At 36.5% G+C, this 25,805-nt stretch overlaps 1 protein-coding gene across 8 annotated transcripts in view; it reads left to right on the top strand.

Annotated features, from left to right (window-relative positions):
- The window catches only part of LOC128923552 (protein rtoA-like), a 2,411,103-nt gene that overhangs the window by 1,816,197 nt on the left and 569,101 nt on the right, over positions 1-25,805 (top strand). For all 8 annotated transcript variants that reach the window (XM_054235822.1, XM_054235824.1, XM_054235823.1 and 5 more), the window contains one exon: positions 10,318-10,371. In XM_054235822.1, coding sequence (XP_054091797.1) covers positions 10,318-10,371 — 54 coding nt within the window. The remainder of the gene's footprint in view (positions 1-10,317; positions 10,372-25,805) is intronic.

Below are 25,805 nucleotides of genomic sequence, written 5' to 3' on the forward strand. Positions count from 1 at the left end.
TTTGTTTTACTTCTAATTTACAGTTACATATGTAAATATAATATAAACATGAATTGCTGTTCGTTAGTCTCGCAAAAAGTCGAGAACGGCCAAACCGATCTGGCTAATTTTAGTCTTGAAATACTAGTGGAAGGCCAGGATAAGATTAGACAGTGAGTAAATGTGGAAAAATTGCGAGGAAGATAATAATAAGAGAATTTTATTCGAGTTGACAAGAAAAATATAAAAAGAGAAAACAAAAAAATAATATTTTGAAGGTTGTCATTGTTGCTTTGTTAAAATATTTTTGTTATTGTTCAATAGTGTAAGGTTGTATCGTTTGCCCAAAACGATTTGTAACAACTAAGGAAAGGCTAAGTTCGGGTCCAACCGAATATTTTATACTCTCGCAATTTATTGATGTAATTTTATTAAGATAACACACAATTTGACCTATATATTCGGCATAACGTCCAATAGAAAATCATCGTATATAGTATATAAGGGCTGATGTAATTCCAGAACCAATTTCATTAATTTTCGGGAATAGGGGCATCTTGGCACCTGTTAGTAGGCAAACAAACGGCACATTCGGCCTTGAAATTACTCCTAAATTGCAAATGAACGAAACACCAGTCGGCAAAATCGCAAAAATAGCGCTATAACGAAGATTTTGTAAATATTCAAGAAGTCGCTGGAGGTACTGCGCAGGACTTTAAAAGATCTTGATTGTCTATGAACGTTTTTGGTGGAGCCACGATTCTGTTAGCAGGTGATTTACGCTAGACTATTCCAATTATTCCTGGATCAACTGTTACTGACGGGCTAATCGCATGCTAACATATGACTGTTTTTGCAACAATATCAAATTGGGATTGTAGAATCAGTTGGAAATAGTAGGGTCGCAGTCAACACCTCGATAGATTAATAGCACTTCCAACAGATTTCTGTCACTTCCTTGACTCGAAAGAGAAGTTTTCCTGACATGAAACCTCAATATAATAACCATAAAAGACTGATTGAATGACCTATATTGGTGGTAAAAAAAAATATATCGATGATCTTAATGCGACAATTTAGAATTTCGGTCCAAGAGAGTTGACACAGCTACAAACCAGGATGACGTAGTCAATTATCCCAAACTATTTAAAATTGCCTGAAATATCAACACACACTTTGCAATTAAAAGTAGTGTGAGTTGTCATCATGCTGCGTAACATAAATCGACCTCGAGTAATCAATATCTTCGCCGAAGCCAAGATTAGACCAACTTAATTAAATGTATACCTAGCCACAAAAACGTGTGGCCGGGTCTGCTAGTTTTATATATTTCTTTTTAATTTTATTGTTTGGAGCAAGATTTCTGTCTCCTTTTATTTTACACCTTGGTTTTTGTTATATTTAACTATGTTCTTAAGAATGTTTCTTTTTTTTAATTTGTTTTTGCACGACACGTGTTGTCTATTAGATTTCTTTATTATTATTTTTTTGTTAGTTTACGTGACCCAGCACGTTTCGGAATTAACTTTTCACTTTTCTTGCCACTTCGCAATACTTGGTTTAAAATTTTTTTTATTATTATTATTTTTTTTTTTTTTTTTGATGCACTATTTGCATATTTATTACCGAGGATTTTATATTTTTATTGTTTGTCCTTTATAAGGATTTTTTACTTGTGGGCTTGATATCACGATCACATATCCTTTGCGGAGGATAATTGTTTTCTCGTGTTCTATAAAAAATGTATTTATTATACATTATTTGCAATTAGCTAAAACTTTATAACGACCTCTAGTCTTTTGTGTCCGTTGTCTTTCTCTCCGATTATGACGACGTTGGGAACGCCCAGAGTTCAACGGCCTGGTGCGAGCTTGCATATTTCTAATATCGACCGTCCTCGACTCTCAAGCGTGTCCTTGGCAGGCTTTGAAATTTTGTTCAGCATGAGCTGCGAGCGTTCTTTCCTCGACTGTCTGGCACGCGATTGCGATGCGAAGAGAATGACTTGCAGGACGATTTTCAGTCTCAGATTAACATTCTCCAGCACGAAGTATTTTTGATACCCTCTCCTGGGAACTATTGCCAGAAATTTTGAAATCGGCACAGCAGTTTTCGACTTTATTCAATGCAAACATACATACAAATCTTTCCTCTTTATAACGGTAGTAAAGATAAATGTAGCCTAAGTTACTCAGGGTGATTGTAGATTTCCAATGGTGAAAGAAATTTTGAAATCGGCACAGTAGTTTTCGAATTTATTCAATACAAACATACATACAAATCTTTCTATTTTATACAGGCATGTTCTGTAAATCGTTTTCGGGCAATATTTTCGCATTTTCCGTTTTCCAATCGTTTGACATGTTATGTAAATCGTTCCGTTTTTGTTTTTTCGAATATCTCCAAATCGTTTTGTCACCATCTTCTGCAAATCGGAATCGTTACAATTTTTCGCTTTCATATTCCGTAAGATAATCGATAGCGATTTTGAATCCGAAGTTTTGGGGTAGAAAGTTAGTGTATCAGTGGAAGAACGTCCACAGACAAGCAGGGAAACCGTGGTTACCCCAAGAGCAGCAAACCCACTACATGCTTCCGAAACTCAATAAGTTGTTTAGAAATAAAATAAGAATTCACTCATAGAATCATCGCATTTATGCTGGAAAACCCTTGTATGTTAAAAAAAGAGGCGTTCGTTTACAAATCGTTTTACGGTAGCTGCATGAGTGCCATCAATGCATCCAATCACCCTTCGTATTCTAAATTTTTGCACAAACAGAAGTATTGCTTTTCTGGAATCCACTTCAGACATTAGTCAGTGTTCAGTTCAGTGAGAGTATAAAAAACAAGTAAGGAAGGGCTAAGTTCGGGTGTAACCGAACATTTTATACTCTCGCAATTTATTTATTTAACTTAATTCATATTATATAATACACAATTTGACCCACATATTCGTCATATATATTTTATAAAGTCCATTGAAAGTTGGAAACCATAATATTAGGTTAGAAGCACCGAGGTCCTCATGTTCGATATATGGGGCCTTGAAAACCTATGGTCCGATTTCGGCGATTTTTAGAAATGGGCTGCCACACTATAAATACAGTATTTATGCAAAGTTTTGCACCGATATCTTCTTTCATCCATTCGAACAACATGACCTAGCCAGCGTAGCCGCTGTTTTTTTATTCGCTGGACTATGTCTATGTCGTCGAATAACACATACAGCTCATCGTTCCATCGTCTGCGGTATTCGCCGTTGCCAATGTTTAAGGGACCATAAATCTTCCGCAAAACTTTTCTCTTGAAAACTCCTAGTGCCGCCTCATCGGATGTTGACATCGTCCGCGCTTCTGCACCGTAAAGTAGGACGGGAATGATGAGGGACTTGTAGAGTTTGGTTTTTGTTTGTCGAGAGAGGACTTTACTTTTCAATTGCCTACTTAGTCCATAGTAGCAAATGTTGGCAAGAGTGATTCTGCGTTGGATTTCCAGGCTGACATTGTTATTGGTGTTAATGCTGGTTCCCAGGTAGACGAAATTATCTACAACTTGAAAGTTATGACTGTCAACAGTGACGTGGGAGCCAAGACGCGAATGCGCTGACTGTTTGTTTGATGACAGGAGATATTTCGTCTTGTCCTCGTTCACCACCAGACCCATACGCTTCGCTTCCTTATCCAGTCTGGAAAAAGCAGAACTAACGGCGCGGGTGTTGTTTCCAATGATATCGATATCATCGGCGTACGCCAGTAGCTGTACACTCTTGTAGAAGATTGTACCTTCTCTATTTAGCTCTGCAGCTCTTATAATATTTTCCAGCATCAAGTTAAAGAAGTCGCACGATAGTGAGTCACCTCTTCTGAAACCTCGTCTGGTATCGAACGGCTCGGAGAGGTCCTTCCCGATCCTGACGGAGCTTTTGGTGTTGCTCAACGTCAGTTTACACAGCCGTATTAGTTTTGCGGGGATACCAAATTCAGACATCGCGGCATAAAGGCAACTCCTTTTCGTGCTGTCGAAAGCAGCTTTAAAGTCGACAAAGAGATGGTGTTTGTCGATCCTATTTTCACGGGTCTTCTTCAAAATTTGGCGCATGGTGAATATCTGGTCTGTTGTTGATTTTCCAGATCTAAAGCCACACTGATAAGGTCCAATCAGTTTGTTGACGGTGGGCTTTAGTCTTTCACACAATACGCTCGACAGAACCTTATACGCGATGTTGAGGAGGCTTATCCCACGGTAATTGGCGCAAATTGTGGTGTCTCACTTTTTGTGTATTGGGCAGAGTACACTAAGATTCCAATCGTCAGGCATGCTTTCTTCGCCGCCGTATTTGAATAGCTCGGCAGATAATCCATCGGCCCCCGCCGCCTTATTGTTCTTCAAACGGGTAATTGCTATTCGACTTTCTTCACGGTCGGGTAATGGAACATCTGCTCCATCGTCGTCGATTGGGGAATCGGGTTCGCCATCTCCTGTTGTTGTACTTTCACTGCCATTCAGCAGGCTGGAGAAGTGATCCCTCCACAAACTCAGTATACTCTGGTCATCACTAACTAGATCACCTCTGGGGGTCCTACAGGAGTGTGCTCCGGTCTTGAAACCTTCAGTCGCCGGATCTTTTCGTAAAATTTTCGAGCAATACCCCTGTCGGCCAGCTTGTCAAGCTCTTCATACTCACGCATTCGGCCTCTTTCTTTTTTTGTCTGCAAATGCGTCTCGCTTCCCTCTTCAGCTCTCGGTATATTTTCCATTCCGATCGTGTTGTGGTCGATCGCAACATTGCGAGGTAGGCAGTCTGTTTTCTCTCGATGTTGGGACCACGAAGCGTACGCACATCAGAAACATTGGAGACATGTCGTCCATCTTTCACAACATGATCGATCTGGTTGCGAGTGATTCGATCCGGGGACAGCCAAGTAGCTTGATGGATTTTCTTATTGTGGAATCTGGTACTACAGACGACCATATTTCGGGCCCTGGCGAAGTCGATCAGCCTCAGACCGTTTGGTGATGTTTCATCATGGAGGCTGAATTTTCCGACTGTTGTACCAAAGACACCTTCTTTACCCACCCTAGCGTTGAAATCGCCAAGCACGGTTTTGACATCGTGGCGGGGGCAGCGCTCATAGGTACGTTCTAGGCGCTCATAGAAGGTATCTTTAATCACTTCGTCCTTCTCTTCCGTCGGGGCGTAGGCGCAAATCAGCGATATGTTGAAGAACCTCGCTTTGATGCGGATTGTGGCTAGACGTTCATCCACCGGAGTGAATGCCAGGACTCGACGACGGAGTCTCTCTCCCACCACGAATCCCACACCGAATTTGCGCTCCTTTAAATGGCCGCTGTAGTAGATGTCACAAGGACCCACCTTCTTCCGTCCTTGTCCCGTCCATCGCATTCCTTGGATAGCGGTGATGTCAGCCTTTACTCTTACGAGGACATCAACCAGCTGGGCAGAGGCACCTTCCCAATTAAGGGTCCGGACATTCCAGGTGCATGCCCTTAAATCGTAGTCCCTTTAAACGTTTGCAGTGGTCGTCATCAAAATTGGGGTCTCTCATCCGAGGCTGTTTTGTTCTTTTCATTGGGGGGGTGTTTTTATGTGGTGGGTCCCAAACCCTACGCACAACCGCGAAGCGGGTTTCGCCTTCTCACTTTAGCTCGCCTCCAAACGGATGTCTGTTGGCTACCCAGAGGATACTTGGTCTAAGACCGGAAGTCGTGAGCTGCTTGAGCCACATGTAAAAGAATCGTTCCTGGCCACTCCCAAGTGAATGACAGTCAGAAACTCTCCTCACTTACGTGAACTTCTACATATGACTCCATCCATGCTCTAATCTCTAATTACCCATTCCCAAAAACCCTCAAAGAACTCAGATCATTTCTTGGATTGTCCGGTTATTATAGGAGGTTTATAATGGGTTACGCTGCAATAGCCAAACCACTTTACGGCATTACTCAGGGGAGAAGATGGAAGAATATCGAAAGGGGCATCAGCTAGGAAAACAATACATCTAGATAATGAGGTCAAGAAAGCATTTGAAGAGCTAAAAAATGCGTTAATATGTGATGACGCAATACTACAATATCCTGATTTCAATAAAGAATTTACATTAACTAAAGACGCTTCTGACCATGCAATAGGAGCTGTACTCTCTCAAGCTGACAGACCAATTGCATTTATATCGAAAACTCTATCTAAAACTGAAGAAAGTTACGAAACTCCAAAAAAAGAAATGTTAGAAATATGTTGGGCAGTAAAGTCTTTCAAAGGTTACCTTTATGGTGGTTCTAAAGTAAAAATTTATACAGATCACGAACCACTCACGGACGATTGTAATTGGAAAGGTGGAATAGCGATTAAAAGATGGAAGTCTTATCTAGATGAGTACAATAAGGAATTACTCTATAAACCAGGAAAAGAAAATATTGTTGCCGACGCACTGTCTCGAGTACCAAAACAAAATGAAATAAATTCAATAACAAAAACGCAACATAGTGCTCAAAGCTCTTCTCATCATCTTATTCCTAGCATTGAGGTACCAATAAATGCTTTTAAAAACCAAATTTTTATTTACAAAGAACATCCTCCTGACTATAAATTTACCATTCCATTCCCTACATTCCATAGACATACCATTTTACAATTAACATATTCTGATGATAATTTAAAGGAAATATTGAGAAAGTACTTAAATCCTTCAGTAATAAACGGTATCTACACGACAGAAGACGTAATGGGACAGATTCAAAGATTATATCCAGAACATTTTAGATCCTTCAAAATAAGATTTACTTAAATGAAAGTAAAAGATATAACAAATGAAACAGACCAGGATAAAATTATTCAGGAAAATAAAATGCAACTATCGGAGAAATATTATTTCCCGAAAATGAGACAAAGAATAGCTGCACTGATAAAACAATGCTAAGTATGCAAGGAAGAAAAATATGATAGGCATCCCCCGAATCCTGCAATTACAAAAACACCAATACCCGAATTACACTTCATATGGACATATTCTCAACCGAAAAAAATTGGTTACCATGAAAGCCATGAAATCCAGACCATGATGATCTATTAATGATAGAAAATAACCTTAACAACCTTATTACAAACAATAACGATCAGGTCATTATAAATAATCAATTACAGAACAGAATTAACGAGTTAACTACAATCTCAAATATGTTAAAAAATACAATCAGAAAAGATAATTTGTTTAATAATGAAATAGCAACAAGTCTGCAAAATCAAGTCAGATTGATAAAAGAAGAAATAATAAACGTTAAATATGCAATTCAATGGGCAAAACTGAATATAATAAATACTTTACTTCTAAGTGAAATAGAACTACAAGAAGTCCATAAGATTTTCCAAAAAAATAATATAACAAATCTATCAGTAGAAGAAATGTTAGAACTCACTGAAGTATCTGTACTACATAATAAAACAGCAATAGTTTATAGTGTAAAAATTACAGAATTTGAACCAACCACCGGTTTTAAAAAATAAATTAATAGCTCACTTAGAAACAAATGAAATATTCTTGTCCGAAGATACAATTTTAAAAATACCAAACAATTGTTAAATATTCAATAATATAAAAATTTGTTAAAAACATACAACTATTAACTTAAGAGAAACAAAATGTATTTCTAAGTTAGTTGAGGGCAAGGAATCGCTGTGTGACTTAAGTAATGCAGACCATATCCAAGAAATTGAAAAAATTGACAACAGCTTAATATTACTTAACAACTTTAACGGCAGCTTAATACAGAACAATATAACCCGTCACCTGAAAGGAGCATTCCTTATACATTATTGGAATGAAACAATTACTATAAAAAACAAAGAATTCAGCAACAAGGAGAAAACTATATTGAAACCCGGAACTCCACTCATCCAAATGACACCAATAGAATTGGAACGCTTACAAATACTATCACTGGAATCCCTACAAACACTAAATATAAAAAATAGAAAACAAATAGACCAAATAAATACAGATTCCTCTTCGAATCGCATCGCTATAATTTCACTATCAGCTATTGTTATAGTATCGACTACGCCGCTGCCATCGACCCACAGCTAGCTTAGGGTAATTGTTAAGCATCTTATATCAGTGACATTTTTGAAGTGAATAAATGAAGTTCTAAAAAATTCAACTCTTTTCAATTTATTTAAAAATAACTTATATATGTTTCATAATTTCATTCACCATTGGAAATCTACATTCACCCTGAGTAACATAGGCTATATTTATTGCTAGAATCTCAACTTTCTGTAATTAGTTCCCAGGTGAGGGTATCAAAAATACTCCGTGATTTAGAAATTTATTCTGAAACTTAAAATCGTCCTGCAAGTCATTCTCTTCGCATCGCAATCGCGTGCCAGAAAGTCGAGTAACGAATGCTAGCAGCTGCTTGCTGAACAAATCTCAATACTTGCCAAGTACGCGATTGAGAGTCGAGTACGGAGCGTGTGCAGCGGTTTGAAGAACAAAATATTAGAAGTACGCAAGTCCGCACTAGGCCGTCGAACTCTGAGCGTTCCAACGTTTTCGTAATCAGAGAGAAAGACAACGGACACATACATATGTATGGGAGAGTGTGTAACAACTTATAACTTTTGAAATGTTTATTTAAACCCATGCGAAGCCGGAGTGGTCTGCTAGTATACTATATATGATGATTTTCTATTGGACTTTGTGCCGAATATATGGGTCAAATTGTGTGTTATCTTAATAAAATTACATCAATAAATTGCGAGAGTATGAAGTGTTCGGTTTAGCCTTCCCTTATTTGTTACAAATGGCTATCGACACAACCTTGTACATTTGAGCAAAGACAAATTCTCTAATTATTATCTTCCTCGCAATTTTTCCATGTTTACTTACTTTCTAATCTTTTCCTGGCCTTCCACGAATATTTCAAAACAAAAATTAGCCAGATCGTTTTGGCCGTTCTCGACTTTTTGCGAGAATAACCAACAGAGCAATTAATTTTTATATCTTTGTACTTTAAGGAATATTTTAAAAAAAGAATTAGCGAAATCGGTTCAGCTGTTCTCGAGTTATGCGCTCAGCAACAGATTTTGTGATTAATTTTTATACTCTCGCAAAAAAAGTTGCTAAGAGAGTATTCTAGTTTTGTTCACATAACGGTTGTTTGTAAGTCATAACACTAAACGAGTTAGATATAGGGTTATATACACATATCAAAATTATCAGGATGACGAGACGAGTTGAAATCCGGATTTCTGTCTGTCCGTCCGTTCGTCTGTCCGTGCAACGGATAACTTGAGTAAAAATTGAGATATCTTAACGAAGCTTGGAGCATGTATTCCTTGACATCCTGATGAGGTTCCTTCCGAAGATGGGCAAAATCGGACCATTGCCACGCTTACAAAATGGCGATATCCAAAAATCTATAAAGTGTCATAACTCAGCCATAAATAAAGCTAGAGAAGTAAAATTTGGAATAAAGCATCGCACTAGGAAGGGGCATCTTTGGAAGTGGGCCCTGCCCTGCTATATAAACCAAACTTTCTGCAGTCGGTTCGCCCTGCAGTACCCCACCACACACCATGAAAATAGTTGAAATCGGATAATAACCACGCCCACCTCCCATACAAAGGTTAGGTTGAAAATTAATAAAAGTGGGTTAACTCACTAACGAAAAACGACAGAAACACAAAGTTTTACAGAAGAAATAGCTGCACTCCGATTTTTTTTATTAAAATGAAAATGGGCGTGGCTCATTTATGGGTCAAAAACTATACCTCAGGAACTACTCGACAGATGTCAATGAAAATCGGTATATATTATTTCCTTGCCACCTTATTACTCAATTATGAATTCCGTCTGATTCCTTCATTTTTTAATATATACATACATAAGGAACCAATGAAGATAGCGGAATAAAACTTTACACTATTTAATAGTGCATATCATCTCTGGCGTCAGTTGTGAAAAAATTGTCGATCTTTATGCCGAATATAGGGTTTAATTTGTGTGTTATCTTAATAAGATTTCTTCAATAAATTGCGAGGGTATAAAAATCGGTTACACCCGAACTTAGCCTTTCCTTACTTGTTATATTATAGATTGTTTTTTTTTTTTGCAAATTAGTATACTGTATTTTCTGTACATCCAAATCTAAATTTTAACTAATTACGTTTTCGCGTGAAACACGAATGAGACCAGCTGGCCGAACGAATAAATATTAATTAATGATATCATCTTCATTGTATATCGATATATTTTCCAAATTAATTGTTTATTATAAGTTAGTTATCAATTGCTAATTCTTGACGCGTTTATTTTTCAGTATCAGTTTCACTCAATCAATAGCGGAGAAGATTCGTCAACTAAAACAAAGAATGTAAGTAGAATTATAAAAATGTATAAATATAAAAATTTGGGAAATTATTATCTTTACTCATTAAATAGAAATCAAATATAAATCTTAAAAAATAATGACGGAAAAAATTCGCAGAAGTGTCGATTTGGACATGTACCCAAGCAGTTATATAAAACAGGCTAAAAAAGGGCTAAGTTCGGGTGTAACCGAACATTTTATACTCTCGCAATTTATTTATTTAACTTTGTTTATATTATAATACACAATTTTACCCACATATTCGTCATATATATTGTATAAAGTCCATTGAAAGTTGGAACCCATAATATTAGGTTAGAAGCAACGAGGTCCTCGTGTTCGATATATGGGGCCTTAAAAACCTATGGTCCGATTTCAGCGATTTTTAGAATGGGGCTGCCACACTATAAACATAGTATTTGTGCAAAGTTCTGCACCGATATCTTCACTAATATTTACTTTATATATTGTAAAGTAAACGATTCAGATTGTCTTCAAAGTTCTGGTATATAGGAAGTAGGCGTGGTTGTGAAGCGATTTGGACTATTTTCACAACATATCATTGAGAGCCAGGAAACTATTACAAACCAAGTTTCATTGAAATCGGTCGAGTAGTTCCTGAGATATAGTTTTTGACCGATAAGTGGGCGACGCCACGCCCATTTTCCATTTTATAAAAAAATCTGAGTGCAGCTTTCATCTGTCATTTCTTATGTGAAATTTAGTATTTCTGACGTTTTTGGTTAATGAGTTAACCCACTTTTAGTAATTTTCAACCTAACTTTTGTATGGGAGGTGGGCGTGGTTATGATCCGATTTCTTTCATTTTTGGACTGTGTTAGGAAGTGGCTAAAAAAACGACTGCAGAAAGCTTGGTTTATATAGCTTTATTAGTTTGCGAGATATGTACAAAAAACTTAGTAGGGGACGGGGCCACGCCCACTTCCCCAAAAAAATTACATCCAAATATGCCACTTCATAGTGCGATCCTTCATACCAAATTTTATTTCCATAGCTTTATTTATGGCTTAGTTGTGGCACTTTATGTGTTTTCGGTTTTCGCCATTTTGTGGTCGTGGCAGTGGTCCGATTTTGCTCAATTTCGAAAGCAACCTTCCTATGGTGCCAAGAAATAAGTGTGCCAAGTTTCATCAAGATATCTTAATTTTTACTCAAGTTACAGCTTGCACAGACGGACGGACGGGCGGACAGACAGACATTCGGATTTGAACTCCACTCTTCACCCTGATCACTTTGGTATATATAACCCTATATCTAACTCGTTTAGTTTTGGGTGTTACAAACAACCGTTATGTGAACAAAACTATTATACTCTCTTTAGCAACATTTGTTGCGAGAGTATAACAAATTAATTGATTCTCTGGTGACCATTAGTATGATAATTCTTGATACATTCTCGCAAAGTGCTATATTACATAACTCACAAATCCACCGACTTTCTGGTGTGGTTCGGGATTCGTCTTGTGTCCTCCACCATTTCTTTCCCCAAAACTTTACACAGTAAGCATGTCCATCCATTCCCGAGTTGTATTCCGCGATTAACTTTGGCTGATGGACATTCTTCTTGTCTTTCCCTTCTTGGCCACTGTTTGACGGTGTGTAAAGGTAAAGGAGCACGATCGCTTTAGTCGGTGGCCACAGAACAGTTCCTGAACTTTTTACCGTAGAACTTTGCATATCCATTTCAAAATCTACAAAAAATATGCGCACGCAATAGCGTTTTTTGATCAATTACGCTTTATCCAACATAGTCAGTGACCACAGCACAGTTCCTGAACTTTTTACCGTAAAACTTTGCCTATCCATTTCAAAATCTACAAAATATATGCGCACGCAATAGCGTTTTTTGATCAATTAAAATTTTTATTGAGAAACCATTTTTTTCCTTTTATACTGCCGGCTACTCGATAACCGACCAGCTGTTATATATTTTTGTTTTTGCTTTTCAAAAGAAGTTGGTAATTTTTATCAGCTGATTAATATTTTTAGCAGCGACATCTGTCGTAGCTTTTTTATAAAGAATCTTTGTCAGCCAATCGCAGACAATGAACATATATCGTACGTCTTTGTCGCAGAGTTGCATTTGATTTTTAAGTCGATTAAAATTCAATTAAAAATAAATGTAGGTTTTTTGTTAAATTATCTAAAATTAGCGTGTGTCATAACGGGTGATTTTTTTGAGGTTAGGATTTTCATGCATTAGTATTTGACAGATCACGTGGGATTTCAGACATGGTGTCAAAGAGAAAGATGCTCAGTATGCTTTGACATTTCATCATGAATAGACTTACTAACGAGCAACGCTTGCAAATCATTGAATTTTATTACCAAAATCAGTGTTCGGTTCGAAATGTGTTTATCGACAAATTTTGTTCAGCGATGAGGCTCATTTCTGGTTGAATGGCTACGTAAATAAGCAAAATTGCCGCATTTGGGGTGAAGAGCAACCAGAAGCCGTTCAAGAACTGCCCATGCATCCCGAAAAATGCACTGTTTGGTGTGGTTTGTACGCTGGTGGAATCATTGGACCGTATTTTTTCAAAGATGCTGTTGGACGCAACGTTACGGTGAATGGCGATCGCTATCGTTCGATGCTAACAAACTTTTTGTTGCCAAAAATGGAAGAACTGAACTTGGTTGACATGTGGTTTCAACAAGATGGCGCTACATGCCACACAGCTCGCGATTCTATGGCCATTTTGAGGGAAAACTTCGGAGAACAATTCATCTCAAGAAATGGACCCGTAAGTTGGCCACCAAGATCATGCGATTTAACGCCTTTAGACTATTTTTTGTGGGGCTACGTCAAGTCTAAAGTCTACAGAAATAAGCCAGCAACTATTCCAGCTTTGGAAGACAACATTTCCGAAGAAATTCGGGCTATTCCGGCCGAAATGCTTGAAAAAGTTGCCCAAAATTGGACTTTCCGAATGGACCACCTAAGACGCAGCCGCGGTCAACATTTAAATGAAATTATCTTTAAAAATTTTATGCGTTTTTTTTTTTAAAAAAGTTATCAAGCTCTTAAAAAATCACCCTTTATATGTTTATTCCCATGGTACCCATGCTAGTACATTAACATTCAAGCTTTTTCACACTTTTTGTGTTATTTATTCTCAAAACTAGATGAGCTTTAACTGTTTTATTACCAAAATTCCTCAATAATATCTACAGGCTTATAACCTTTTCACACGGATGCTAATTGATCAATAAACCGTCCTCTGCTCGATGAAAACGATGATTAAGATCGAATCATCGTGAAAATGATCAAGGTGACCAGTAAAGTTCAAATCCGGATGTCTGTCTGTCCGTCCCTGCAAGTTGTAACTTGAGTAAAAATTGAGATACCTCGATGAAACTTGGTACACGTATTTCTTGGTACCATAAGAAGGTAAAGTTTGAAGTTGGCAAACTCGGGCCATTACAACGCCCACAAAATTGGCGAAAACAGAAAAACCATAATGAGCCATAACTAAGCCATAAATTAAGCTATGAAATTTGGTGCAAAGGATCGTTCTAGGAATAGGTATATTTAGATTTAATTTTTTTGGGAAAGTGGGCGTGATCCCTTTCTCTACTAAGTTTTCTGTACATATCTCGTGAACTACTAAAGCTATATCAAGGAAACTCTCCATAGTCGATTTCTTTACCTTATACAGTCCTAAAATTGACGAAATCTGTTTATAACCACGCCAAAAAGCTACTAAAAATTATTTAATTCCAACCACCAAACCAACCACCAAAAACCTTAAATTTCATTATAAAGATGGTAGAGAAGGGCTGCACTCAAAATGGTATACAAAATTTTAAATGGGTGTGGATCCGCCCATTTAAGGGTAAAAAACCATATCTCCGAAACTACTCGACCAATTTCAATGGAATTCGGTTCACAAGATCTTCCTGGCTTCCCAATGATATGTTGTAAAAATAGTTCAAATCGGTTTACAACCACGCCTACTTCCCTTATACCAGAACGTTGAAGTCGATCTGAATCGTTTACTTTACAATATATAAAGTAAGCACTAGTGAACATATTGGAACAGAACATTGTATAAATACACCCCCTTTCTAAAAATCGTAGAAATCGGACCAAAAGTTTTCAAGGCCCCATATATCGAACATGAGGATCTCAGTGCTTTCAATATTTTTTTACCGAAAATATAGGTAAGTCTCCCAGATATTTTGAAGAAATCCAGAGGGAATATGTTTCTTCTAATAATATGTCGTCGTGAATCGTGTAATGGGTGAAATCAAATCATAACTTCACCTAGCTCCCAAATACATAAAATTAGGGTTTCCAACTTTCAATAGACTTTATACCATATGTATGACAAATATGTGAGTCAAATTTTGTATTATTTTAATAAAATTAAATAAATAAATTGCGAGTATAAAATGTTCGGCCACAACCCAACTTAGCCCTTATGTCGCCGTAAATCGTGTAATGGGTGAAATCGAATCATATTTTCACCTAGCTCCCAAATACATAAAATTAGGGTTTCCAACTTTCAATAGACTTTATACCATATATATGACGAATATGTGAGTCAAATTTTGTATTATATTAATAAAATTAAATAAATAACTTGCGAGTATAAAATGTTCGGTCACAACTGAACTTAGCCCTTCCCTACTTGTTATATATATACGTTCAGCTGATGAAACTTACCAACTGCTTATGAAAAACAAAAATGTATAACAGGTGATCGGTCAACGAATAGACGGCAATGTGAACGGCAAAAACTGTTTTTTCAATCAAAATTTTAATTGATCAGTTAATTTGGCTGTGTGAAACGGTATTAGCTGTTGTATGCTAAAAAACCAAATTTGCAAACTGAGCGCTGAGATAAGCGAATAGTGGATAAAATGTCATATGTGGTGTACACAATTGTAATTGTATATTCGTTCATGACATACCGCGTAAGCTCATGATAGCATTTCAAAGAAGAATTTTTTCTGTACCTAAGCGAGCCACACGGTTCTTATGGTTAACTCGAATCACCCTACGAAAATTTTTTGTGGAATTTTGAAAAGATTTTTTTTTTGCGGTATCCTTTTGGGTAAACTAAAAAAACTGTAGCATTAGATTTTATGTCCTGGACCCAGGGTCCTTGAAATGTCCTGTTGCCATATGGCAACGCTAGGTACCATAGGCCACTAGTTTACATATACTTATGTAGAAAATCATTCCGCATCCCCCAAAAATCAAACTTCAAAACAAAAATTTTCAATTCACTTTATTATATATCATTACAAATTCAAAAATAATGACTTCATTTTATTAAATATCATTGAGATGATACAATATTTTATTGAAAAACCTGGTTTTTCACATTTTTGTATGATATGCTTCGAAGCAAGGCAAACAAAGTCCAACATCGCATTTTTTGCAGGCTGTTCGCACGATGGAATTGCATACATCACCTGCACGTCGCCTTTTATTTCCAATTGGAACCACAAGGTGATCAGTCCTGTCATAGCGCAGGACATTCGTTACGGATTCAGTTAGTTTATTTGAGGTTTTTTGGAACCTTTTCAGTTCGACGCCGTAAGGCTTGCAGTAGTAAATGGCTACTTCTCTCTTAAAATCCTTAAATGACTTATTTTCATTAGCGGATCTATAAAGAAGCCAGCTGTTTTGCAATCTTGCATCAATTAGCCAAGTAAAGATGGAATACCACCATTTTTTTCCTCTAAAGCTTATGCGGTGGCCTGCAACATTTTGGTCAAATCGATCTACACCCGACATAAATTTGTTGTATTGAGTTACAACGCACGGACGTGGAACTGGTATTTTCCTACGCAATTCTCTACTGTAGCGAGAGGCTGTGGATTTTGGTTCGCCACTAAAACATGTCGATGCAAGGCAGACTACCGAGTTATCTACCCATTTAGTCAGATAAATTGACTCTTCTTTGATTTCCACGCTTTCGTAATATCCTCTTTGCTGTTTACGCAAATCCTTCTTATGTGGAATAGGACAACTTTTTGGAATTCGGTTTTCTCGAATTCTACCGGTAGCCTGGAAACCTCTTTTTTTAAATAAATCATCAATGGTATTCCAGTGAAAAGATTGTCAAAGTAAAAGGATAACGGAAGTTCTTGCACCTCTTCCGAAAATTCGTCAATCATACACAATAGTGGAGCTGCGCAAGTGCCAAAGCGTTCTTCATATTTAGGATTCACCCTCGATTTCTTACCTTGGTATATTTCAAAATTGATCATATATCCTCTAGGAGTGCAAAGAGACCAAGCTTTGTATCCGAAACGAATTGGCTTTCCTTTTATGAACTGTTTACATCCATGGCGACCGAAATATGCAATCATACTTTCGTCATATAAGCTTCTTGCAACGTTAGATATACCAGTGGCCTAACCTGCCTGGCGTTGCCATATGGACACATGAAAAAAATCATTGAGAGTTATTTTATATTCCAATCACTACACAAAAACACAACTATCATAGCCCTACCGCGCGAATATTCGATATCTTAGATATACATACTTTTCCATTTCACGTTTTTCCCCACTCCACATTTTGTATACACTTTGCAATGCATTCACGACCACGAACCAAATAAAACTGACGAGCAAATGAATGCTGCCGAAAGCGCGATCAATTACGCAACAGCCACGTGCTAACAGATAACGGTATCTGCATTCTTTGGAATTTTGTGGACATATTGAGCAAGACTATTGCGCGTTGCCATATGGCAACCCCAGGGTGATTTGGGTTAAGGTATAATTAAATGAGTAAATTTCTAAATATAGTGAAAAAACTCTTATGCATTAGACGAAAACGCTATAGCCGGTAAAGTTTAAAACTATTGATTTACATTATTGTTCATCTGTAAATGAACGTAATTTGTTAAAATTATTATTTTTATACTTTCACAATATGTTGCACAGAGTATCATAGTTTTTCTCACATAACGGTTGTTTGTGTCACATAGAAATAATAGAGTTAGATAACCCTATATCTATATATAGATTTATAGGTTTTTTGTATATATCTTGCAAACCAAAAAAAAAATTATAAACCAAACTTTCTGCAGTCGTTTCATTTAGCCATTTCCTTATACAGTCCAAAAATGAAAGAAATCGGATGATAACCAGGCCCACGTGGCGTCGCCCACTTATGGGTCAAAAACCATATCTCAGGAAATTCTCGACCGATTTCAATGAAACTTGGTTTGTAATAGTTTCCTTACATCCCAATGATGTGTTGTGAAAATAGGCCAAATCGCTTCACAACCATGCCCACTTCCTATATACTTAAAACGCTTTTTTAACTCTGTTCAAGGCCATTTATTTGTATGGAATGTTAATATATTCAGGGAATAACGTCTCTGATCAATATAAATATTTTTGGTGAAGTTCGTTCTTTGTTTTGTTGTGTAGCGTGTAAACAAATAAAGAAGATGGCTCTCCAACACGCTAACATGACACATACATACCTATGTATGTACATATGAAACTGTAAAATTTTGAACTTAAACTATAAATCGGTTTGAATCATTCGAATTCTCAGAATGAACATTTCCTCACTTTTAGATTTGCTGTGTTGTAGTAAACTATTCACTACAGTGAAATTATTATTTATGAATAAAGACGGAAACCTTAGTATATATCTGGTATAAAAATCCACGGGATTGAGATTTGAACTTGGGGTCATAATTTTTAAAATTATTGATGAAAATTTTCGTAGAGTTGATAATAAGCACAAATTTTCATTAAATAGTTCATTTTTGATTTTATATTAAAGTTTTTAACAAATAAGTTAATTACAAAATTGTTAATTGATAACATGTAACATTTAATTTTATAATCTTAGGAAAGATAATTCTTAATTTTTAATAGTAGTATTTATTTTTTTGAATTATAAACATTTTAATTTAACTTAGCACTAATTGGTGCACAATATTTTTGGTTAACCTGTCTCGAGCTAACACAAATAGATTTGATGGTTTTCCCACACGTGAGCATGCAACATATAATTGCCCATGGGAAAAACATGGATTTTCCAAATCTGTGGGTTAGATTGTTTTTCCTTGAGACTTATTAATGGACATGGCAAAAGCTAAACGAATAGGAAACTGTAGTCTGTGCATTATTGAGGTTCGATTTTTTTGGTGGCATTTTATTGAAAATATTACTTCAAAGTTCAAAATAAGATTTAATAAATAAAATGAAAGCTAATAAAACTTACTTTTATTTAATTCGTTTAAAGAGTTTTAAATAATAAAAAAAAGCAAAGCGTGGCCGAGTCTGATAAATTTTAAACACACGTTTTACGTTTAATAAATTTTAGCTAAAATAAACGTTTGGACTTTTAATATAACAGCATCTGCTTCTATAGCGCCATCTAGCCGAACACAGCGCACTTATTCAATTACCTTACAACGTCAGCCGTTAGTATCACAAATAAGTGTCAATAAATGTATTCTCATGTAGCGCCATCTACTGCAATAGCACATATAGCTCTAAATTTAACTCCAAATGTACTCCATACTTATGTTGTGCTTAAGATAAAACAGGAAAATAGTGTTTTACAGTTCATACTTAAGTTATGCTTAACTGAAAATGGGAGGCTTAAGCAATGCTTAAATAATAGCTGATTTTTGTTTTGAATTTGCTTTGAATTTTCAGCGACATCTTTCGTGGCGTAGGGCAAGTGTCCGTTCGTTTGCACTCAATAACAGCTTATACTTTTCCTTCAGTTCCCATAGGTGCTCCGACTCGCTAGTGATGAAATTTGGGGTTCTTTTGTTGTTTTCATCAATTTTTGATATAATTTTCCTCGCAAATTTATGTATTGTCTGTTACAATTTAAATATTTCAAACATATTTTTATGAATGACATTAGTAAAACATATGTTGCCCATAACGTTGCCATATATCATAATACAATTTTATAGAAATTAAGCATTGACTGTGAAACGCAAACGACTACTTTGCTTGCAACAATACTTAGCTAAGATTTTATTTAGGCACAACTTAAGTATGGACTGTGAAACCGGGCATTACCCATACAAAATTCTATACCTAAATGAAAATAAATGAATTTTTTTTTTGCATTTAGGAAATACATGCAGAAATCAACTCTGCGATTTCCTAAATTCCTCTGAAATCTCCCAAGTTCGAGGAAGATTTACTGGAAAAGAGTGGCAGCATTGCTTATTTGTCTGACCATACATATGTACATAACTTTATTTATTTCACGGATTGTATGTGATTTTTTCTTAAATTTAGAATATTGGAAGTCATAGATTCGTATAACTTTACCACAAATAATAGTGGTACTCATTTAACGTCGTAAACGTATGGCAACATCGCAAAATTACAATGTCGTAAAACAGCTGTTAATTTTTACATGCATTTCATTTTACGACAATCTTGCAAATATGCGAGACCTTTTTCAGTGGCATTCATGGCATGCTTACAATTAATTCACAATAAGCTGATAGGCGTTCATGGCATGCTTACAATTAATTCACAATAAGCTGATATTACCACAATATTGCCAAAGAGCGCTCATTTAACATTTGTTGCGATATTGCAAATTTCCTATATTTATATCATTGCAACGTTAAATGAGTACCACTAATATAAACTTCAAACAACGCATTTTCATTTAATGTTTTTAGCAAGTGGCAGCTTTTGTTATGACAGCCTAAATCCATGAAAATTTAGAAAGAAATGTAGCGCCATCTATTGTAACATAGCGCACTTAGCGCCACCAACTGGTGGATAGCTCTTTGCTAATAATAAACAAATAATTTGCAATAAATAAATAATGCGACTATAAGGAGAGTTATAAACTATCCTATCTTTCAAGTTGGACCAAACTGCACACAGTGTTAAAAATTTCATTAAAATCGGTTCAGTAGTTTAGGAGTCCATCGAAAACAAACAACGTGACACGTGATTTTTATATACAGTGGTACTCCAATATAACGAATAATATAATGTTGGGACCGTTCGTTAAACTGAATTATTCGTTATATCGGAAATGAAAACTAAATTAATATTGGTACATATATGTTTAATAATAACTATTTCTTCATGAATTCATAAGCATTGGTTGAAATAAATACATATACAATGGAAAATGCATACAATAAGATTAATAAAAGTTGAATTTTATAACAAAAATATGAACTGAAAAGAAATTTGTTATGCCCATTTGCTTTTGTGGGCGAGAAATTTTGAGATCCTGTGCCTTTTGATGTAGGCTTTTCAATAAAAATATTTTTTCCTGTTCCACGTTGTTTTCTTCAGACCATTTGATACACTTCTCAAAGTAGTCGATGGCATCAGTATACTTTATTGGTGGCACAGCTACAATTGCAACGGTATCCTCCTCTTCCGAAATTTCTATAGCTAGTTAATTTTTAATTTTCGGGTTCTCTTCTACAAGTACATTGTCTACACTGTTCCATGCTTCCAAATCATCTGTGTTAAATTTTGTGTAAAATTTTATTTGAATATTAATTTAAATTATTTCTACAAATGCATAAGTAAAACCGTACCTGGGGAAACATTGTATGGATAAGAGAAAGTGTGCTCTCCATAACAAATCTGCTAGAGGTATATTGTCCTCATGTTAAAATGTTTTTCCAACACATCTGAAGAACAACCCCTGAAATTTTTTTCCAAGCTGCAGCAATAAGTTGAACTGCATTGAAAAGGGTGAGGTATTAACGCTGTGTTTATATTTTCTTTTTGCACTACACTGCTCAGTAAAGAATTTCGGTAAAATAATTTGGTGAGGCCTGCATTGTTTTTTGTTGTAATACAACCAAATCCAAATACAAACGCCATACATTCGTAATATCGAGTTCAACCAATTTCCAGCTTTCGTTATATAGAGTCATCAATGTATTGAAAAACAGCGTTAGTTATATTGAACATTCGTTATATCTGTGTTCGTTATACTGGAGCACCACTGTATTAAGATATATGACGAATATGTGGGTCAAATTGTGTATTATATAATATAAATAAAGTTAAATAAATAAATTGCGAGAGTATGGAATGTTCAGTTACACCCGAATTTCTTGTTTTTGTAGAACAATGTTTAAATTTTTGGTTGGTGACATATTCACATGTGTATGCACATGTATGATTGTATGCTTGCGCATTATTTTTATACTCTCGCAATATGTTGCACAGAGTATCATAGTTTTGTGCACATAACGGTTGTTTGTGTCCCCAAGAAATAAAAGAGTTAGATATGGGGTTATATATATATAAATGATCAGGGTGAAGAGTGGATTTGAAATCCGGATGTCTGTCCGTCCGTCTGTCCATCTGTCCATCTGTCTGTCTGTCCATCTGTCCGTGCAAGCGATAACTTGAGTAAAAATTGAGATATCTTAATGAAACTTAGAACACATATTCCTTGGCACCCTGAGGAGGTTGATTTCTAAAATGGGGAAATCGCCCACAAAATGGCGGAAACTGAAAACCTATACAGTGTCATAACTAAGCCATAAATAAAGTTATTAAAATAAAATTTGGAACACCGGATCGCATTAGGGAGGGGCACATTTGGATGTAATTTTTTTGAAGAAGTGGGCGTGACCCCGCCCTCAAATAGGTTTTTTGTATTTATCTCGAAAGTCAATAAAGCTATATAAAACAAACTTTCTGCAGTCGTTCCATTTAGCCACTTCTTAATGCAGTCCAAAAATGGAAGAAATCGGATAATAACCACGCCCACCTCCAATACAAAGGTTAGGTTGAAAATTACTAAAAATGGATTAACTCACTAACGAAAAACGTCAAAAACACTAAATTTTACAGAAAAAATAGCAGAAAGAGGCTGCACTCAGATTTTATTACTAAATGGGAAATGGGCGTGGCATTGTCCACTTATGGGCCAAAATCCATATCTCAAGAACTACTCGACAGATTTCAATGAAATTCGGTAGATAATATTATCTTGACACCCTTATAACACGGATGAAAAATAGGCGAAATCGGTTCACAACCAGGGCCTACTTTCCATATAACTCAATTTTGAATTCCATCTGATTCCTTCACTTTATAATGTATACATAAGAAACCAATGAAGATAGCGGAATAAAACTTTACACAATTAGTGCATATCATATCTGGCTTCACTTGTGGAAAAATTGTCGAAAAGGGACTATAACATTTCAAGGCCCCAGATATCGAACAAGAACTCAGTGCCTAAGGGTAATTTTTCACCGAAAATATAGGTAAATCTCTAAAAAATTGCGGGAGTATAAAATGTTTGGTTGCACCCGAACTTAGCCTTTCCTTACTTGTTGTCTCTAATTTTTTGCAGTTCTTTTGCTACGACACAACCACGGTAGCTTGCAGGATGGGAATCGCAGCAGTTGCAACATTTGGCAGGATTTTTTTCGGCTTTGGTGCATTCAGTTGTAAGACGTTTGCCTCTGTTTCATCTAAAATGCTTCTGTGTAAATATAGAAATTCCAATTGTCAATACAACAAAAGATAAAAAATAACACAACACGTTTTTTAACGTTGGGAAAAATAGAAAAAAAAACCCAACAACTTTATTATTCAAGTTCCAAATCAATACTAAGTTATAATTTATATTATTCGAATGTCCATGCTTCAGACATCTTGTCTTTTCGATGATGCCATATCGCATCAATTCAACGAATTCGTAACAGTCCCACCGACTACATAATCTTTATTTATCTTCTATGTCTACGGGAAGAATACATATCTTTTGCACTGGTCTGTGTAAAATGTTCGTAGCAGTCCGAATTGCCACGGAACGCACCAAATTGTCACTGCTGGGACGAAGTTCTATTATACGGCCTATTGACCATTGAGCTGGTGGAAAATTCTCACATTTAATCAGTACTAACTGGCCCAATCGCACTCGCTCCGATTCTCTTCGCCACTTCTTGCGTTCTTGCAGTGTTGTCAAATATTCATTTTGCCATCTGACCCAAAACGTCTTGATATTAGCCTGTCTCTCCTTCCACTGTTTAATACCTTTTGCTGTTGAACTCTCTGGAATCGCGAACGGCAGCGGAAGAACAAGTGGTTCTCCTATTAAAAAATGTTCAGGCGTTAAAACCTGAAGGTCAGTCGGATCATCATTCAGCGGATGTAAAGGACGTGAATTAAGTATCGCTTCGATTTGCGTTAGCAAGGTTGAGAGTTGTTCAAAGGATAGTAGTCGCAGACCAATGGCTCGAACTAGATGATACTTCATCGACTTTACTGCTGCCTCATATATTCCTCCTTGGTGGGGAGCTGCAGGAGTTATAAATCGCCATTCCGTGCCTTTCCCACTTAAATGCTGAAATACCTCCTTTTTGTACCATATCTCCGTTGCTCTGCGTATCTCTCTAGCCGCTCCTACAAATGCTGTACCATTGTCGCTGTATATTCTTTCACAGCGACCACGACGAGCAATAAAACGTTCATAACAGGCAATGAAAGCTATTGATGTTAAGTCAAGATGTGGTGACAATCTAGATGAACTGCTCTTATTTTGAGACACACAAAAACCGCAATCCACACTTTCTGCCTTATAAGTTGATTCCCATCTCTGTCGATCATTTTAATCTCCATTGGTCCAGCATATTCTACTCCTGTGTGCAGAAAAGGCTTGCCTGCCCTGACTCGATCGGGGGGTAGATCTGCCATCATTTGAACCTCGGTTCGACGATTGTGTCACACACAAATAACACATCTGTGCAGGTATCTTCTGAGTGCACTACGAAGACGTGGAATCCAGTAATTCTGACGAATAAATTGCATCATGATTTGAATGCCACCGTGTTTCGTTTCGCTATGAGCGTGATCCATTATTAAGCATGCTAATCTTGATCCATCTGGAACTATCACTGGGTGCCGCATGTTTTCATCTAAATTTGAATTTTTCAATCGCTCGTGCACTCTAAGCAGTCCGTCTATCATCACAGGTTTCAATGATTCAATCTTGCTTTTTTCTGGTATCCTTTTACCAGCTTCCAAATTCGTTTTTTCTTTGTTGTAATATTTCTCTTGTTCTTGTCTCAGCAGAAACTTCACTCCTTGTGCATTGTGCTTATTGTCAGGTACTAAATATGACTTTTCTTTTCTCTTAGATCGTTTAAGTGCTAAACGGACTTTCATATTCGAAATGAATTTAAATAGATACGCCACAATATCAACAGCTCTTTTTAATTTGTCCACATATTCAATTAACGCAACTCTATCTCTTGTTGAACGCATTGAAATATGGATTGATTCCTCGAACTCTGTGACTGTAAAGGCTCTGAATTCAACTTCAGCTTCCCCCACTGTGTTTGGGAGAAACACACACTGTGGCCAGTCCTCTGAAGTAAGCGACAACCAATATGGTCCTTGCAACCATAACCTTTCATGTATAATCTCTGAAGGCTTCATTCCACGGCTTAATAAATCAGCAGGATTATCTTTGGTGTTGACATATCTCCATTTCTTCACATCGGAGTTTGTCTGTATTGATGACACGCGATTTGCCACAAATGTTTTGAGGTTGCGTGTAGTCAACTTCTGTATATTCCATTGCTCTTATTACATAAACAAGTAAACGGGATAATAACTCTGCCGCAGCTAATTCAAGACGGGGCACCGTAATTGTTTTCATTAGCGCAACACGTGTCTTTGATACAAGTAATGTAACTTTTACCTGCCCATCTTCTAGTACCTTTCGAATATAGATTACAGCACCATAGGCCGTCGTTGATGCGTCGGAAAATCCGTGTAGTTCAATCTTTCCATCTATATCTGTAGCAACCCATCTGTCAAGGGCAAAATTTTCAAGAAGTACAATGTCTTGCCAATAGTTTTTAAACCTGATCGCAATATCTTCCGGTACTGGTTCATCCCAATCTAATCCGATTCGCCATAGGTCTTGTATAATTATTTTACCTAAGATAGTTACTGGAGAAATGAAACCGTTTGGATCATAAAGTTGAGCTACATAGGCTAAGATCTTCCTTTTAGTGATCACATTTTCTACCACAGGAGTCTTGACTACGAAGGTGAATTGATCTTGTTTCACCTTCCGTTTTAACCCTAAAACTGAGACTTTTTCTTCGTCCATAAACATGAACGAACTTTCCTCTTCTCCCAAGTTCATTTCGTCTATAAGTTTTCTTGAATTCGACTTCCACTTCCTCATCTCGAAACCACCACCTTTTAGAATATTATCAATTTCTTTTGCCAAATGTATTGCATCACTTTCACTCCTAGCTCCAGCGGCACAATCATCCATATATAAATCATATTCAATTACTCTAGAGGCATGTGGAAAGTCTTTTGCTGCATCTCTCGCACACTGTATCACTGCTCGAACAGCATTAAACGCAGATGATTTCATCCCATATGTTACGACCTTTAGCCAATATTCTCTTATCAGTTCCCTAGTATTC

The sequence above is a fragment of the Zeugodacus cucurbitae genome, chromosome Y, assembly GCF_028554725.1.
Source record: "Zeugodacus cucurbitae isolate PBARC_wt_2022May chromosome Y, idZeuCucr1.2, whole genome shotgun sequence".
Lineage (NCBI taxonomy): Eukaryota > Metazoa > Arthropoda > Insecta > Diptera > Tephritidae > Zeugodacus > Zeugodacus cucurbitae.